General features: G+C 43.2%; 2 protein-coding genes and 1 pseudogene across 4 annotated transcripts; 1 reads left to right on the top strand and 2 right to left on the bottom strand.

Moving 5' to 3' along the window:
* The first annotated feature begins 27 nt into the window (after window positions 1-27).
* Window positions 28-2,699, top strand: LOC106579969 (prostaglandin E synthase 2-like; annotated as a pseudogene).
* gle1 (GLE1 RNA export mediator) lies at window positions 1,477-10,380 on the bottom strand. 3 transcript variants are annotated; one of them, XR_001322759.2, is made up of 17 exons: window positions 10,088-10,380; window positions 9,563-9,808; window positions 9,291-9,452; window positions 7,295-7,443; window positions 7,093-7,153; window positions 6,745-6,999; window positions 6,359-6,584; window positions 6,120-6,232; window positions 5,895-5,964; window positions 5,621-5,763; window positions 5,230-5,420; window positions 4,918-5,047; window positions 4,678-4,782; window positions 4,498-4,580; window positions 4,305-4,368; window positions 3,985-4,151; window positions 1,477-2,352 (listed from the first exon to the last, which is right to left on the bottom strand). XR_001322759.2 is itself a non-coding variant. In XM_014160075.2 (16 exons), exons 1-16 carry the CDS (start codon window positions 10,184-10,186, stop codon window positions 4,083-4,085), a joined length of 2,163 nt encoding a protein of 720 aa, XP_014015550.1. In that variant the 5' UTR covers window positions 10,187-10,380; the 3' UTR covers window positions 3,205-4,082.
* Window positions 10,381-10,510: 130 nt separating this feature from the next.
* LOC123729138 (outer dense fiber protein 2) lies at window positions 10,511-12,084 on the bottom strand. The gene is made up of 4 exons (XM_045703038.1): window positions 11,851-12,084; window positions 11,532-11,667; window positions 11,287-11,398; window positions 10,511-11,102 (listed from the first exon to the last, which is right to left on the bottom strand). Exons 1-3 carry the CDS (start codon window positions 11,982-11,984, stop codon window positions 11,351-11,353), a joined length of 318 nt encoding a protein of 105 aa, XP_045558994.1. The 5' UTR covers window positions 11,985-12,084; the 3' UTR covers window positions 10,511-11,102; window positions 11,287-11,350.
* Window positions 12,085-15,514: the final 3,430 nt, after the last annotated feature.

Raw genomic sequence — 15,514 nt, 5'->3', positions numbered from 1 at the left:
GCACTGCATTGTGGGAATTTATGTAAACTCAAGATGGCAGCTTCTTGTGCGAGAACTGTCGGTAAGATCAGCTGGCACATTTTGGAGTGTCCAGTATGTCTTGTTGGGAATATTGCCCCTCTGGTTCCAACGGTCTCTCTGCATAGATCAAGCAGGGCATACGGAACGGGCGGTTCAGGATTCCGATCCAGACTGCCCTTCACCCCTCTGCGCGGTGGCCGTGTCCTGGGGTGTGCGTTCCTGCTTGGAGGGGGACTTGGCTTGTATAAAACAATACAGTTGTCTGTCCAACACCACCTTGCTGAAGAAGAAGAAGCCAAGGTAATAGGCAATAATATTAGCTATGAAATCTATTTTCATTGATGTCCATATAGTCTACCTGAAGCAAAGCATGTCAGGTGGATTGTGTCAGCTGACAACCTGTCTGTGGTTTGACTAATAAATCAGACATGTACACGATGAAACGCATCGCCACATTCGGGACTACTGGCTGGTGTGCTTTTGTCATGTAGTTTGCCCAATGTTAGATCCGAGTTCAACCAAATGTTGCCTTTTAAAATATATTTGCAGTTAATAAAATTTTTCTGACTTGTATGACTTCCACAAGCTTATTCTGATGGTGGCCTGAAGTAAACCCTGCACCAGTACAAGACCTGCCCGTTCTGCAGTAAAGTGAGAGCTTTTCTGGACTACCATCGGCTTCCATATGAGATTGTGGAGGTCAACCCCGTCATGAGGAAGGAAATCAAGTGGTCGACTTACAGAAAAATGCCAATCCTAATGGTGAACAATGATGTGGTAAGGGGGGGACAGAGTCACTGCATGGCTTGGTATTAGCTAACAGATCCGACCCGCTTATTTACAGCTGCACTGGGGTCAGACAGGCTTCCTGTATATATATATATGGCTCGGAAAACGTACCTCATTCCAGGGATAAGAAGTGCGTTCTCTGAATAGTCCCATTATCCTAACTGTTACAAAGAGAAGATTGAATGACTGCTATTTTTTTAGCAGTTGCTCAGTCTTCTGTGTAACCGTGGGGATAATGGGACAATTCGGAGTACATATCTCGCACCGGCTCTACAGTGTCTTAATCTACACAGGAAGCCTGTCCGACCATAGTGCACCTGTAAGCAAGTGGGTCGGATCTGCTGGCTAGGCTTGGTATTAGTTACAGGTGTGTATGGGATGATGGAGAACTTGTCATGTGATCGCTCTCCTTCTGTGCTCTTGACCTATCAGCAACTGAACGATTCCTCAGTAATAATCAGCGCTTTGAAGACACAGTTGGTGAGTAAGTAGCTACCTCCCGAGAAGTGTTCTAGTTGGTTTTTTACATAAAGTGGTCCTTCTTGATCATGATAGCTAAGCATTCTGAATTCTCTCTCTTCCTCCAGAGATAAAACCATCTCAGAGATTCTGCGCTGTTACCCAGAGATGAAAGCCGTCAATGAGAAGGGGAAGGAGGTGACAGAGTTCAACAACAAGTACTGTGTAATGGTGAATGAAGCTGAAGGTCAGACGATGTACCCAGAGAAAGACTCCAGAAAGTAGGTGAACACATTGGATGACAAATTACTGCTGCCCATAATGACAATTCTCAGTGCATGGGTTACTAATGAAAATTAATGTATCTGTCCAAACCTCTCTAAAGACATACTGTGCATCACTACTCTTGATAGATTGTCAAGCATCATCTGGGGTTAAATGTCCCTTTCTCTTCACTGTCCATCTTCTTCAGAGAGGAGATCAAATGGCGTACGTGGGCAGATGATTGGCTGGTTCACCTGCTCTCGCCCAACGTGTACCGGACCACTGGAGAGGCCCTGGCCTCCTTTGACTATATTGTCCGTGAGGGCAAGTTTGGCACTTATGAGGGCTTCTTTGCAAAGTATGTTGGAGCAGCTGCCATGTTTGTCATCTCAAAACGACTGAAAAGTAGGTGGGTGACAAAACCATTTTTTGTGTGATTGTCTGATATATAACTAGCCAATAATGCTTAGTGATGAGCTCTGTTTAAATTGAATGCCTCTATCCTGCAGACACAACTTGCAGGATGATGTGAGACAGGATCTGTACAAGGCAGTCAATGAGTGGGTGGAGGCCATTGGCAGGAAGTTGTTCATGGGTGGAGACCAGCCCAATCTGGCTGACCTGGTAAGAGCATCACATCTGTCATGTGAAGTATTATCTTAGACTTCTAGAACTTGTATTGTCTACTTTGTCTCAGATGCAGATTTCCTGATGAGACTATTTGTTTACAATAGCCAAAGTGTGTTTTGCTGATTGTCCTTGACTCTCCTCTCTGCAGGCAGTGTATGGGATCCTGAGAGTGATGGAGGGTCTTGAGGCCTGGAACAACATGATGGGGAACACTAAGGTGAAGAGCTGGTATAGACGCATACAGAAAGCCATGAGGACCACAACTGATCCTGCTCAAAACATTGACCAGCGCTAGGAGACTTGAATTCAATAGCACTTCCAGCCCTCAGACTAAATCTGTAGATGTCATGAGATGGGAAAAGGGATTGCGTTAAAGACAGCATGATAGGTGGAAAAATGCAATAACATTCTGTCCTAAGGACCTTTTCCACCTGCTGCAATTCACAGAAATCTACTTTCAACCTTGATATGTCTGTGAAAATGCACCTGTTGATTTGCTTTAATAAACTGCCAGCAATTAGCTGTTTAGATACTTGGTTACTGTGGGTTTCTGTCTACCTGGTGTCCCCCAGTGTCAAAGCTGCAGACTTGAACAATGTGTATGACATGGGTAAAACCAAATTGGCAGTTTTAAATTTACATTGCGTCTGAGTGCAAAACATTACCTCCAGTCTTTGCATTTTGGGTTCCATTTTTTTCTGCCCCTGTCTTGTTTTCCATTTATTCAAAGGTTTAAATTTAACAAGCTAACATGACTGTTCATTACATCTGATGACTCATGCTTTTCACTCTAGGTTTGATCTTTCATAAGTTCTGAAAGTAGGAAATACACTTAATGCTTTGATGGAAAGTATACTCAATCTTATTATGGCTACCTGTTTCAGGATTTTCTTTAACCTGTTAACTGCGTATTCTACCTCAGATGGTTGTTCGAGGGTTCCAGTCATAGCCAGATTGAATTATCTGAGCGTTCGTGTGCAAAGTGAAATGGGTATAATAATTTGGGAGCGACCATTGGACAAACTGGTTGAAATTGTTATGTAAGTTCTTGAAATGTTCTGTATTGACTGTAAAAAAGGTTAAAAATAAGTAACACTGTACATTGTTATTTTACACCTGTATTATTCATTTCACTCTAAGACTGCATTTAGACAGGCAGCCCAATTATGATTTTTTTTCACTAATTGGTCTTTTGACGAAAAAGATCTGTGATTGGTCAAAATACCAATATTGGGCTGCCTGTGAATGCAGCCTTGTAACGGTTTGGTACAAGCTCAGCACCAACAGTGGTAAATGCAAACCTCAAATCCTCACACTAAAAACGAATTAGATGTCAATGTACAAAATAAACATGTTGGTGGATTCCATTATGACCACTGGCAATATGACTTGAATAGAGGATGCCATGATTGAGTACTCAGATCTAAAAGCAGTCAACAAAAAAAAAAAATACAAATAGAACAAAAAAGGGAAAGAAATCCCTCAGTTTAAAATAAGTAATACCATATGAATTTGGTAAAGCAAAATAGTCCCATTGCATTGAATCAGGGAAAAAAAGCCTTGAACTGTACAGCAAGACGCTACATAACTACCTTAATAGTATAATGTTCTCAACAAGAGTAAGGAGAAAAAGAACGGATATGACTATGCAGTAGAATTAGCACGAAGATTGGATAAAATGGTTCATGTTGCAGTCACGATACAAGCCAGTTATAATTTGGTTTTAGCCAACTATACTAAGTATACATACTATTAAGCAAATTGATCAGGATATAGTGCATCATTGCAAACAACTTCCACATCAAGACAGAGCTTCTCTACCTAGTGCATTCTATGAGTTGTAGACTGAGGTGATGCAGCCTTGAATCCAACTGATGCATCATGTTCAAAACCTTCTTTCCCATCCTTCCGTCCCACACTCAGGATCTCCAGAAGTGGGAGCTCAGCTGGCCTTTAGGGGGAGGGATCTGCCTGCTTCTTAATGAACTCTGATAGGGAGACAAAAAAAGAAAACACAGGATCATTTGACCAATTTTAAGAGTTCAGTAGGTTTTAAAGACAGTGCATCAGTGTCAGTTAAACAACGGTGCCTATAATACTGTGCTATACTGGGCCGTGCAGCTTGGCCTTGCAGCACTTACCTCCAGGAACTGCTTGAGCCTCGTGACTGAGCCCGCCTGGCCTTGGCTGGTGACGGCTTCAATCCTAAGAGAGGACAAATGACAACATGAAGTCTTAGCATTGAAAGAGCGGCCAAGGTAGTGTGTACCACAAAGTTACAGCAGACTATTTTGTTCTGATGTAAAACTGAACTGCTGAGAGTGGTGATTGTACCGTGGCAAGTATTCCTCTTGGATGAGCAGAATGAGCTTCCAAAACTGAACCTGATACTGCTTCATCAGGGCGTTGCCACAGACCTAAGGGAAGACCGAGAACGGGACGTCAGTGACCTGCATAAAATGTCTAGTCCAGAGACCGTCTTTGGAGACAGGTGTCAGAGACATGACTCATCACCTCTAGGAAGTCAAAAAGGAGTGTTGCCGTGACGTCTGCCAGGGGCTCCATGTTCAGCATCTGAGCCAGCCAGCGCCAGCCGTTGTTCAGCCCATGTGGGTCAGGCTGGAGGGGTGGACACATAATGATAATAAAGGTCAGCCTAATAACAGTATACAATTGGGGGGGGGTCAGTGAAGTGTTTTGACATAGTTAGTGATATTAGTATTCGTTATGTAAACAATGTAGGATTGTCGATACCCCCTGCTTGGAGCCATAAGGCCATCTGAGCTGAATGATAGCAGCATAGAGGCGGATCATTCCTGACATCCTCTTCAAAAAGCTGTCCTGAGCCTCCACTCCTCCATCTTCCACACGGTAGCCTAAGATTCTGGTGGGACACAGAACAACACTTCAGCCAGAGCAACTAACCTCATTTGCTTAGATCGTGTAAGCAACTCACTTGAAATGCAGCATAGGTGTTTTCAACCCAAAGTCATGTAATTACATCAATTTCTGTTTCATTACAGTTTGTTCCAGATGCATTGCAAAACAGTGTGATGCCTCACTGACTTCTGATATTCCTCTACAGACGTGCCATCCTTCATAGGTGGGTAGTGGGGCACGGCGTAGGGGCATTTCTTATGAAGGTGGGCGAGGATGAGGTCTCCGACTTTGGGATGAAGCTCCCACACCCCGGAGGCCACCACAGCGATGGGGAAGGCTGCCTCGTGGTGGGACGCCACCTCCTCTTCTCCTTGTTTCTAGAGAAACACATTGACTAGGAAGCATTTAAGAGCTCTATGAAAACAAGACACTAGTCTTTTATTTGTATGACTATGGGAGTATAAAACGTAACAGAGAAATTCAGCAATGTATGGAAGACGTATAGAATTGTAAAGAGACCATACAGACCAATAGTCCTGTGTCTCCAGCAGTTCAAGCTAAGGTCATGTGAACTCACCACAAACTTCTCTGCCAGTTTGTAGCTGACAAAGTCCAGGCCGTTGGGATGCTGGGAGGTGGAGACAGACTTCCCTCCGGATACCACTGATCTCCCAGACAACAGCTTGTCAATCTTGTCAAATATTTCCCTGAGCTTGGAACCTGGGTATTGACAAACATGGCGCAGACAATTTCAATCTCACAATTATTATAGCAATGTTCACCTTCTTTCACTTTACCATAGATAGAGTGTCATTATAAGCCTCTGAGCCCTCTCCATTACCCAGACGCACCTGAGATACTGGAGATCTGGCTGACAGGGATTGTGGCTGCCTTCTGGAGCTCCATTCTTAGTTTCTTTGTCTGAAAAACAAATGTAAAAGGTGATAGGAACAAAAAGGTAATGTTGCCAATCGTTTGAAATTGAGTTTTTAATGTGAAGGTGTATCATAATGTGGGAACTGCATTTTCCTATAATGGCACAGTTCATTCCTCACCCATGCACAGTTTCAACCAACCTGGATATCCTTAGTGTTGTTCAAGCCTTCAAAAGACTGTGCACACTGGTTAGCGGAGTCCTGCAGCTCTTGGTACCACTTCAGAGTGCTCTGCTCAGCTTTAGTCTGCAGGCCTTTGGAAAGAAGAGTGCTTTTTAAACCCCTTGTTCACTACCTAACCTTTCACTCATTCGTACATACCCTACGTAACCAAACAAAGACATTCCTTTTATCCATCCATTTATCCCCCCTCTCCTTACCCTTTTTCCGTGCCTTCTCTTTGGCTGACAGAGCTGCACTCTTCTTCTGCTCTTCCTGCTGGGCCTGCAGCATTGCCATCTTCCTGCGCTCCTCTTCCTCCTCCTGCTCCTTCTTCCTCTTCTCCTGGGCCTGGGCAGCCGCCTCCTGCATCACCCGGATCAGTGACCTCATCTCATGCAGTGCCCGCTCCGCCACCGTCATGTCCTCCACACTGGGGAACTCCCCCTACACAATCACAATCACAACCACTTACCCATATTGACCAGAGCAAGGACATAAACAGGATGAAAACAATAGATGTTATTCCCCGCTCCCCCATAGCATGGGTCTACTTCAACAAAGACACATACAACCATAGATGAGGGATAAAGAGAATCACACTGACCTCCGCTGTCATGCGCACCACCTCTGACACCTGGGAGCATAGCTGGTTGGCACGGGTGCTATAGGATGTGAGATCAGGGGAGGGGCCCGACTGGGTGGGTGCGGCTGGCTCCAGCAGCTGATTGAGTTGAAGTATCTCTTCCTGGATGGCGTTGAGAGCACGCAGTCTCTCCCTACCCTCCACCTGTCTCTGCCTCTCAAATTCCACCTCCCGCAAACGCTGTTGCTCCGCTTCCCGCAGGCGCAGGTTCAGGATCTGTGAGGGGCGGAGGAGGTTTTTCAACCTGTATCGGAATATGACTGTTTTGCATTTTGCTTTCTGAAGTTCCAGTGGTTAAACTTTCAATACCTTTATTCTGTTTTTGTGCTCTTCTTTCAACTTTTCTTGGCGCCCAATACTTTCTTGTGTTCTTTTAAACAAGAGAAAGACAAGCAGCAAATGAAGATTCTTGACATTTAACACATTTTCAATTCTGTCACAGGGACAGCAGCATATTGGTGGGTGAAAAGGAGACAATTATGCTTTGGAGATAAAAACAAGCAGGGCGTACTCTCTGTCCATCATGTCCCTCATACTCTGGTACTCCTGTCTCTGCTTCAGCTCCATCAACTCCTCAAAGCGTTTGAGCTGCTCCGACTCACGGCTCGCAACTGAGGCCACCAGCTTCTCCTGCAGCTCCTGCCTCAGACTCAGCTCCATCTGCACCAAGACATTCAAGGGTCTAGATTAGGTATGAAATGCTAGCTTAACATAATGCCATGGTTCTCACATATACAGTACCAGTCAAAAGATTGGACACACCTCATTCAAGGGTTTTTCTTTATTTGTACTATTTTCTACATTGTATAATAATAGTCAAGACATCAAAACTATGAAATAACACATATGGTATCATGTAGTAACCCCCAAAAAGTGTTAAACATGTGGGAACTCTTCAAAGTAGCCACCCTTTGCCTTGATGACAGCTTTGCACACTCTTGGCATTCTCTCAACCAGCTTCACCTGGAATGCTTCTTCAACAGTCTTGAAGTAGTTTCCACATATGCTGAGCACTTGCTGACTGCCTTTCCTTCACTCTGCGTTCCAACTCATCCCAAACCATCTCAATTGTGTTGAGTTTGGGTGATTGTGCAGGACAGGTCATCCGATACAGCACTCCATCAGTCTTCTTCTTGGTCAAATAGCCCTTACACGGCCTGAAGGTGCGTTTTGGGTCATTGTCCTGTTGAAAAATAAATGACAGTCCCACTAAGCGCAAACCAGATGGGATGGCGTATCGCTGCAGAATACTGTGGTAACCATGCTGGTTATGTGTGCCTTGAATTCTAAATAAAATCACTGACAGTGTCACCAGAAAAGCACTCCCACACCTCCTCCTCCATGCTTCACAATGGGAACCACACATGCGGAGATTATCCCTTCACCTACTCTGCGTCTCACAAAGACACAGCGGTTGGAACCAGAATTCTCAAATTTGGACTCATCAGACCAAAGGATATTGCTCGTGTTTCTTGGCCCAAGCAAGTCTCTTCTTCTTATTGGTTCCCTTTAGTAGTGGTTTCTTTGCAGCAATTTGACCATGAAGGCCTGATTCAAGCAGTCTCCTCTGAACAATTGATCTTGAGAAGTGTCTGTTACTTGAACTCTGTGAAGCACTTATTTGGGCTGCAATTTCTGAGGCTGGTAACTGTAATGAACGTATCCTCTGCAGCAGAGTTAACTCTGGGTCTTTCCTTCTTGTGGCGGTCCTCATGACAGCCAGTTTCATCATAGTGCTTAATGGTTTTTGCGACTGCATTTGAAGAAACTTTCAAAGTTCTTGAAATGTTCCGTATTGACTGACCTTCATGTCTTAAAGTAATGATGGACTGTCATTTCTCTTTTCTTATTTGAGCCGTTCTTGCCATAATATGGACTTGGTCTTTTACAAAATAGGGCTATCTTCTGTATACCACCCCTACCTTGTCACAACACAACTGATTGGCTCAAACGCATTAAGGAAAGAAAATCCACAAATTAAATTTTAAGAAGGCACACCTGTTAATTGAAATGCATTCCAGGTGACTACCTCATGAAGCTAGTTGAGAGAATGCCAAGAGTGTGTAAAGCTGTCATCAAGGCAAATGGTGGCTACTTAGAATGATCTAAAATCTATTTTGATTTGTTTAACAATTTTTTGGATACTACATGATTCCATATGTGCTATTTCATAGTTTTGATGTCTTCACTATTATTCCACAATGTAGAAAATTGTAAAAATAAAGAAAAACCCTGGAAGGAGTAGGTGTGTCCAAACTTTTGACTGGTGCTGTATATATTTTGTTGTTATGGTACACGAGACACCTGTCTGATGCACGCCTGTCTGAGTGGACTAATACATTGTGGAGGCCGCGGGGATGGCACACCAGTATCACATTTACCATTCTAATCTACAATGTTTGTTTGGTTACGGTAATTGCTGTTAATGCATTCAATATATTATTATGCCATGTTGATGCATGAACAAGTTAACTAAGAAAAAAGAAGAAAAAAAAAGCTATTGCAACCTTAGCTTTGGCACGATGTTTCTCCTCACAAATGCGTATACATCCTTCCATTTGAGTTGCCCTGGGAGACAGAAGGGAGATGGTGGGGGGAGGAATGGGGTTGGTGGCTGGACTGAGATCGTCGCTGGCATCTGGGGCACTGTCCTCATCACCAACAATCTGCTGTGGATCGATATGAAGACAAATGTGGTGAGTTCATACGAATGTAAAAAAATAAATTGTGTGCAGAGGGAGTTACAAAATGTTATAAATAGAGCAGGAAAGAGACTTGCCTGCTCTGTGTCTTTCTTCAACCTGGGGACCAGTAGTGGAGAAGAGAGGGGAGTGGGCTGAGTATTGGCTGAAGGGAAGGGGCTGGTTGAGGAGACTGGGGCTTCCTCAGACAGGCCTGGGTCACGAGAAGCAGAGCCCAAAGAGCAGGTCTTCTGAAGCGCTCGAGGGCTCATGTTAAGCCTCTTCAAGATGAGCCCAGAGAGTGGGGACAAGCTAGGAGCTTCATTACAACCTGACAAAATATCCTGCAGGGGACGAGAAAGGATCATACCAGTAACGTTAGGCTATATCACATATCTAATCCAATGAAATGCTTATTTAAAACGTGTCCAATGTTGGCTAGAATACTGAAATCGTAGATATACCATGGTCCAGCTAGGTAGCAGGCTAATAATTATATTGGTGATGCTGTAACTTTGTTTTTGACAGTTAGCGAATGCAGAACATGCGAAATAACGGAACCTTTGAGCTAACATTATATATGTGAAGCCGTTAGCTAGCATGCTAACGTTGACGTTCATTACCTCCCCCTTTTCGAGCCAGTCTGGGTTGTATTTCAGTCTTCCCTTTTGTGAGTTTTTCAAGGCCTCCAACGTATCCCATCGTAAACTTTCAGCAGGCATTTTGGCGTGTAAATAAACACACGAAAAACACTTTAAGAGACAGGTGATTATTAGGCTAGCTGCTGATTGCGGTATAAGTGCCACTGAAAGTCAAACTCCGACGTGGTCCATTTCCGGCTCTGATATATCTATGGTTCCGAGTCAAGGCTGTTTATCCTCAAAGCTACTTTGCCTTCATAATGGGTAAAATCGTAACATATTGTGAACAACGTTCATCTAAATACTGGGGGTAAAAGCTGGATAACTATCTAGATTTATTCCTTCATTTTCTGAGTTTGTTTGTGAAACACACCAGACTGTCCATTCTCATTTTAAGCTTTTGTTATTGTTTTGTTAAACAGTACAGTACAGTACATTTCAACTGAATATAAAAAATAGAACTCATACAATATAATTCTAAGAATATTCAATCCGATTGGTGAGTGTGTGTCGAGAGCTTGATAGCACAGAGTCACCAAACACATTACTATATGAAGCTTTGAGAAACTGAACATAATTCTGCAGGCTGCAGTTTGTGGAGTCAGATTGTTCCAGTCTCTCCTTCAGGTTCCTCAACTGATTCCGGAAAGAAAGAATTCCATATCAGTTCAGTTTGACAAAGTTATCATAGTTGTTGTATCATTCCTTATTATGGTGTTCAGATTTTATAGTTTGTATAAATAGTATTCCTGTCCATTGCAATTGTTTGCAAAGTTGTAACAAATATTTTACTAGATATTGGATGTATAATGTTTAACACATATAGATAACTCTCTAGAAAACCAGGACTTTGGGTTAAAATGTCTCACTCACATCCTCTTTGCTTCTGCGTAACTGACTGAGCTCTGTCCTACTGAGTCCCAGCTGGCTCTCCAGGTCCAGAGCCTTGGCCTGGCTGAACCTCTTTGAATAAAGCCTGCTGTAGGCTCTGATCCACCTAAAAGTTTAAGAAGCCCAACCAAAATTATCAAGTTGACACTTAGAACATAAAAATAAAAAAACGCTAAAATAAAATCAATTCAAAATCTATGCTAAAGACTGGATAGCATGCAGCATTATAGCTGGATTATAACACCTTGATTGAAGTACAGCCGACACTCCGATAGCCTGATCAACTGTACCTTGCTCTTATAGTTTTCCACCTGGCTCTGTAGCTTCTTGACTGAACTCGTCAGCTGCTGTGCTTCAGACTGGGACTGTGTCTGTGTTCTCCTCTGCAGCAGACAGGGTGGTCTCAAAAAGAAGATCCACAAATAAACTGACATTCAAAGTTACAGAATGTTTTGTCATCTTCAGTCCTTATCAAGGTTTGATATTCTATAGTTTATTACACTTGATGACTGAAAGTGAAGAGAAACATGTTTACCTTCAGTGTCTGGTTCTCTAGTTTGTTGACGGAGTTGTCAGAGGTGAAGCGGTGCAGCCGGATCAGTAGCCCACCCGTCTCAGCACGGCCTTTCTCCACCACAGTGTGGATCTGTGCAGTCATCTCAGTCACCTGGCTGCACAGACAGACAACAAAGCACATAATGCAGTAATCAGAAAGGAAGAAATGCCTGCAAAATACACTTATTTCAAGGTTTTGCACAACTTTTTTTTACAAGGTCATTTGCCAAAGACAAACCACTATGAATCATTCATATGAAACATGTCTTGAATGCCTCATGGTAGTCACAATTACTCACTTCTTGAGAACAGTGATTTCCACTTCAAGCTGCCTCTTTGCAGTCACCTCTTTGGAGTGGTGGGTACACCAGCTCTCAGGTGAAAAAAGGGCCTCTGCCACCTTAGCCTCCTGAATGATGGCACACAAATACATAGGGCAGTGTGACACTTGGACCGCTTGTTAATAGTGTGACACTTGGATCGCTTGGTAATGTATCTACATGTGTTCCTCGCATTTAATATAATTCACAGGATCACACCCAACCACCTTGTTGCCATCCAAACACCACATGTTAACCCGTGAGAGCAGCCTGAGGACCTGTGAGTGTCAGACCTTCTCCAGCAGCTTTGCAGAGAGCTGTCTTGAATCCTCGCTGTGCTCTGCTCTCTGCCACTATGTCTGGTCTGCCTGCTTCAGACTCTCTTTGTCCTCTTCACTCTGCTGCTTCAGCTCCTCCAGCTGGTCCAGCAGGCCTGTATCTCCTCCTGCTGCTCCAGCAGGGCCTGTATCTCCTCCTGCTATATCTCCTTTGTTGTTGAGTTTTGCAGCAAGATGCTAAACGCCAGAAAAGCAGAAACAACATTTGAAATGTCATCTATGACAATGGATATGCACCACACAGAGTGAAAGGAAAATTCAGTGATGGATACACACCACTTTTTCTGCTTCTTTGCCTGCCGGTCTCTCCAGTGTGCCTTGCCTCTGCTTTGATGTCCTCAATGATTCTGTCTATCAATTAATACAACAAAAAAATGTTTTAAGAATGCTCAATATATGGGGCATTGAACAGTCAATCTTGTGCAGACTCTGCCACGAGGAAACAGAAGCAATAGAACATATTTTCTGGTACTGTCCATCGGTGGCTCGCTTTTTGAGTCAGGTCCAGGAATGGTTGTTATGTCATAATATCAGAGTTCAGATTGACCTGCAAACTGCATTGTTATGGGATCTGAAAAACCACGATCAGTCAATGGAAAATATCATTATACTCTTAGGTAAAACATTTATTTTTAGGGCAATATCGGTATACATTTTTACAAATAGGAAGATTCAGGAACCCCAGTAAGACATCATAGTAAAATGGAGGGATGTATTGCAATAGGAAATAGCAAAATGGCATTATACTGGGAAAGATGGGTTAATCTGTGGACATCGGTGGGTTGGAGTTAAGATCTGAATGAATGGTGGATTGGCTGCATGAAGAGAGAGGAAATTCTGAATATTTAATGATTTAACTACATATACCGTAGATGTGACCGAAATAGCTGTAAGTAGCAGTAAAAGTATTGTTGTCAGTTAGTTTACTCCAATTAGGGTAGGGATGGTAGAGAAGGGGGGGATAGTATAAAGGGAAAACATTTAAAATAAGGGGTTGGAAATTATGCAAACAATTAAAATGATAGAACCTACAATCTATCTGCAATATTAAAACATTTTTGTTCTTCCAATCAAAATATAAGACCACAATTCTTATTGTCATTTCCCATTTTCCTGCAAAGACACTGTCCTTGTCAATCTAAGCAAGTCCATGTATTGGGGAGAGTACCTCTTGTTCATGGCACTCCCTGAAGAATTCTCGGAGAGTGCAGCTCACCTTTTTCACGGCACCCATAGCCTCATTCAGGGCTGTCAACTGTGTGGCCACTGCCACCCCATCAATCTCTGTTTCTACCAGCTTCCTCAGTAGCATGTCTCTTTCCCCATGTAGAGTCCCCGACTCAGCCCTGCACGAAATGGAAAGATTAAGACCAAGCTAGTCCTAAACTGCCTCACACATTTTTACATTGTCTTGTGAATGTTTGTAAACGTTTGCATGATGACTAAATGTGCTCATGTCATGATATTACTCCACACCTGTTGTGGCCAGTCTCCCACCTCTTCCTTTGGGAGTGTTGGAGGGAGACGTTCTCTCGTTTTCCAAGGTCCAGGTCTTTGGTGGAATCCAGCAGATCCTCCTCCTGCTCGTCGATGACATGCTGGCATGCACTCAGATACTCAGACTGGTGTGTCAGCAGACGCTTCTTCTTCCGCAGCCAAATCTGATCATCAATCGCAGACAGAAACACACACACCCATAGTTTCTCTGTTTACAGGACACATTTATGCAACAAACAAGAAGGCACTGGATATTGCTGATTGCCAGTGAGATCTTTGCTCTGTGAGTTGTGATAGTGGGATAGCCTCTTCTAGGGTTTGTTGGGTAAGGGGCAAACATTGAATTGTACACACTATACATTATCAACTGGCATACCTCATTCTTCAGAGATCAAACATCCATCATGAGTCTATCAATCTTTTTTCCATATTTGTTACACTGGCCATGCATCCTCTGCTCTTGTTCATCCTCGTGAGACAGGTCAGCCAACTGCTCCAGACAGTATGAAGGCCCCTGAGAAACATGAAAATCAATATTGGTAGTATATCTAATGATATCATGCGTGATATACATTTGGGAATAGTGAGCAATAATGTATGTTTATAAATGTCCATTGCACTGGGTGAAAATGTATCTGTGAGGAGCAAATCAATTACTTGCAGGACCTCCCACTTGTGTCATCCCGAGTGAAGGTTCTTCCTGGGTCCAGCGCCCAGGGGACCATGGCACACAGGTGCCCAATATCGCCTTTGATGTGTACCTCTTTGATTGGCAGTCATGGCTTAACTGTTATAGGCCCACTTCATTTCAAAGGTTGAATCAGTGTTTATAACTCTATTGACTAAACGTTTACTAACCTGTGGGGTCTTTTCAACGCAGCTCTTCTGACACATCTTCAGGTGTACATGTACAGGTGTGGTCTCGAGCACGTGAACATGCAATGCCAATGGTGGTGAAGAATCACGCGTTTTCAACCAATAATTTAATCTAGAATTGGAGCACACGATAGAGCATAATTTGCACTAGTAGGCCAACTAGCTGCTAGAAAGTCACACAAGACAACCTGAGATAATCATACCACGATAAGAACATTACCCGGGAGCATGTTCATGATCACTCCATGCATGTCCAGCAAACTGAAGCTCAACAGATGTTCTTTATTCATAACCGGATTATGAATAAAAAAACTGGTTTGGCAAAAGTGAGTGATTTGTTTACCTGCTAAATCTCTACCGACGGGATCGGATCCGGTCATCTCTAAAGATATCGGTCTGGTGATTGGAGATCATTCGTTGGGACCCACGTTCTAATTCGCGTTTCCATTACCAACGGGAAATCCTCTGCAACACGTAAAATTACCGCAAAATATCTCCTGCCTGTAGACGGCGACATGCGATAACTCATTCGACCATCCTTGTAAACATGACGTAGTTTTCCAGGCCATGGGGTGCTCAAACGAACCAAATTTGAGGGATACATTTCGAATATTATATGAATTGGTTGTAAACGTCCTAAGCAAGCACCATTTATTTTATTAACTGTTTCGTCCGAACTCGCTCGTTCCTGATCTGCATGACTGCACACATGAAAGAGTAACTAGTATCATTGCATACGTTGGCGGGCAGAGAAAACCGTCGGAACTTCGGCTGCAAACACTTGTTTCACTGTATTTGTGTGTGATAATGCTCGTCGAAGCCTGTGTTGCCGAGGGATTCGGTGACTTGTTCTACTTAAAGGGTTAATAAAAAATAAACTTGTTCTGCAGGTCCAGCGGACAAGAAATGGCTTTTGAGAAAGATGACAACTT

This window comes from Salmo salar, chromosome ssa20 (genome assembly GCF_905237065.1).
Source record: "Salmo salar chromosome ssa20, Ssal_v3.1, whole genome shotgun sequence".
Taxonomy (NCBI): Eukaryota; Metazoa; Chordata; class Actinopteri; order Salmoniformes; family Salmonidae; genus Salmo; species Salmo salar.
This window is presented reverse-complemented; position numbering and strand designations above follow the sequence as displayed.

Excerpts from the sequence above, each read along its gene's own strand:
- LOC123729138 (XM_045703038.1), bottom strand. The coding sequence starts at position 11,984 with ATGTATTTGTGTGCCATCATTCAGGAGGCTAAGGTGGCAGAGGCCCTT. Across the intron at positions 11,668-11,850 it reads GAAATCACTGTTCTCAAGAA|CCAGGTGACTGAGATGACTG; the intron begins GTGAGTAATTGT and ends CTGTCTGTGCAG. Across the intron at positions 11,399-11,531 it reads TAGAGAACCAGACACTGAAG|ACCACCCTGTCTGCTGCAGA; the intron begins GTAAACATGTTT and ends CTTCTTTTTGAG.
- gle1 (XM_014160075.2), bottom strand. The coding sequence starts at position 10,186 with ATGCCTGCTGAAAGTTTACGATGGGATACGTTGGAGGCCTTGAAAAAC. Across the intron at positions 5,421-5,620 it reads AACTGGCAGAGAAGTTTGTG|AAACAAGGAGAAGAGGAGGT; the intron begins GTGAGTTCACAT and ends GTGTTTCTCTAG. Across the intron at positions 4,581-4,677 it reads TCCTTTTTGACTTCCTAGAG|GTCTGTGGCAACGCCCTGAT; the intron begins GTGATGAGTCAT and ends GTCTTCCCTTAG.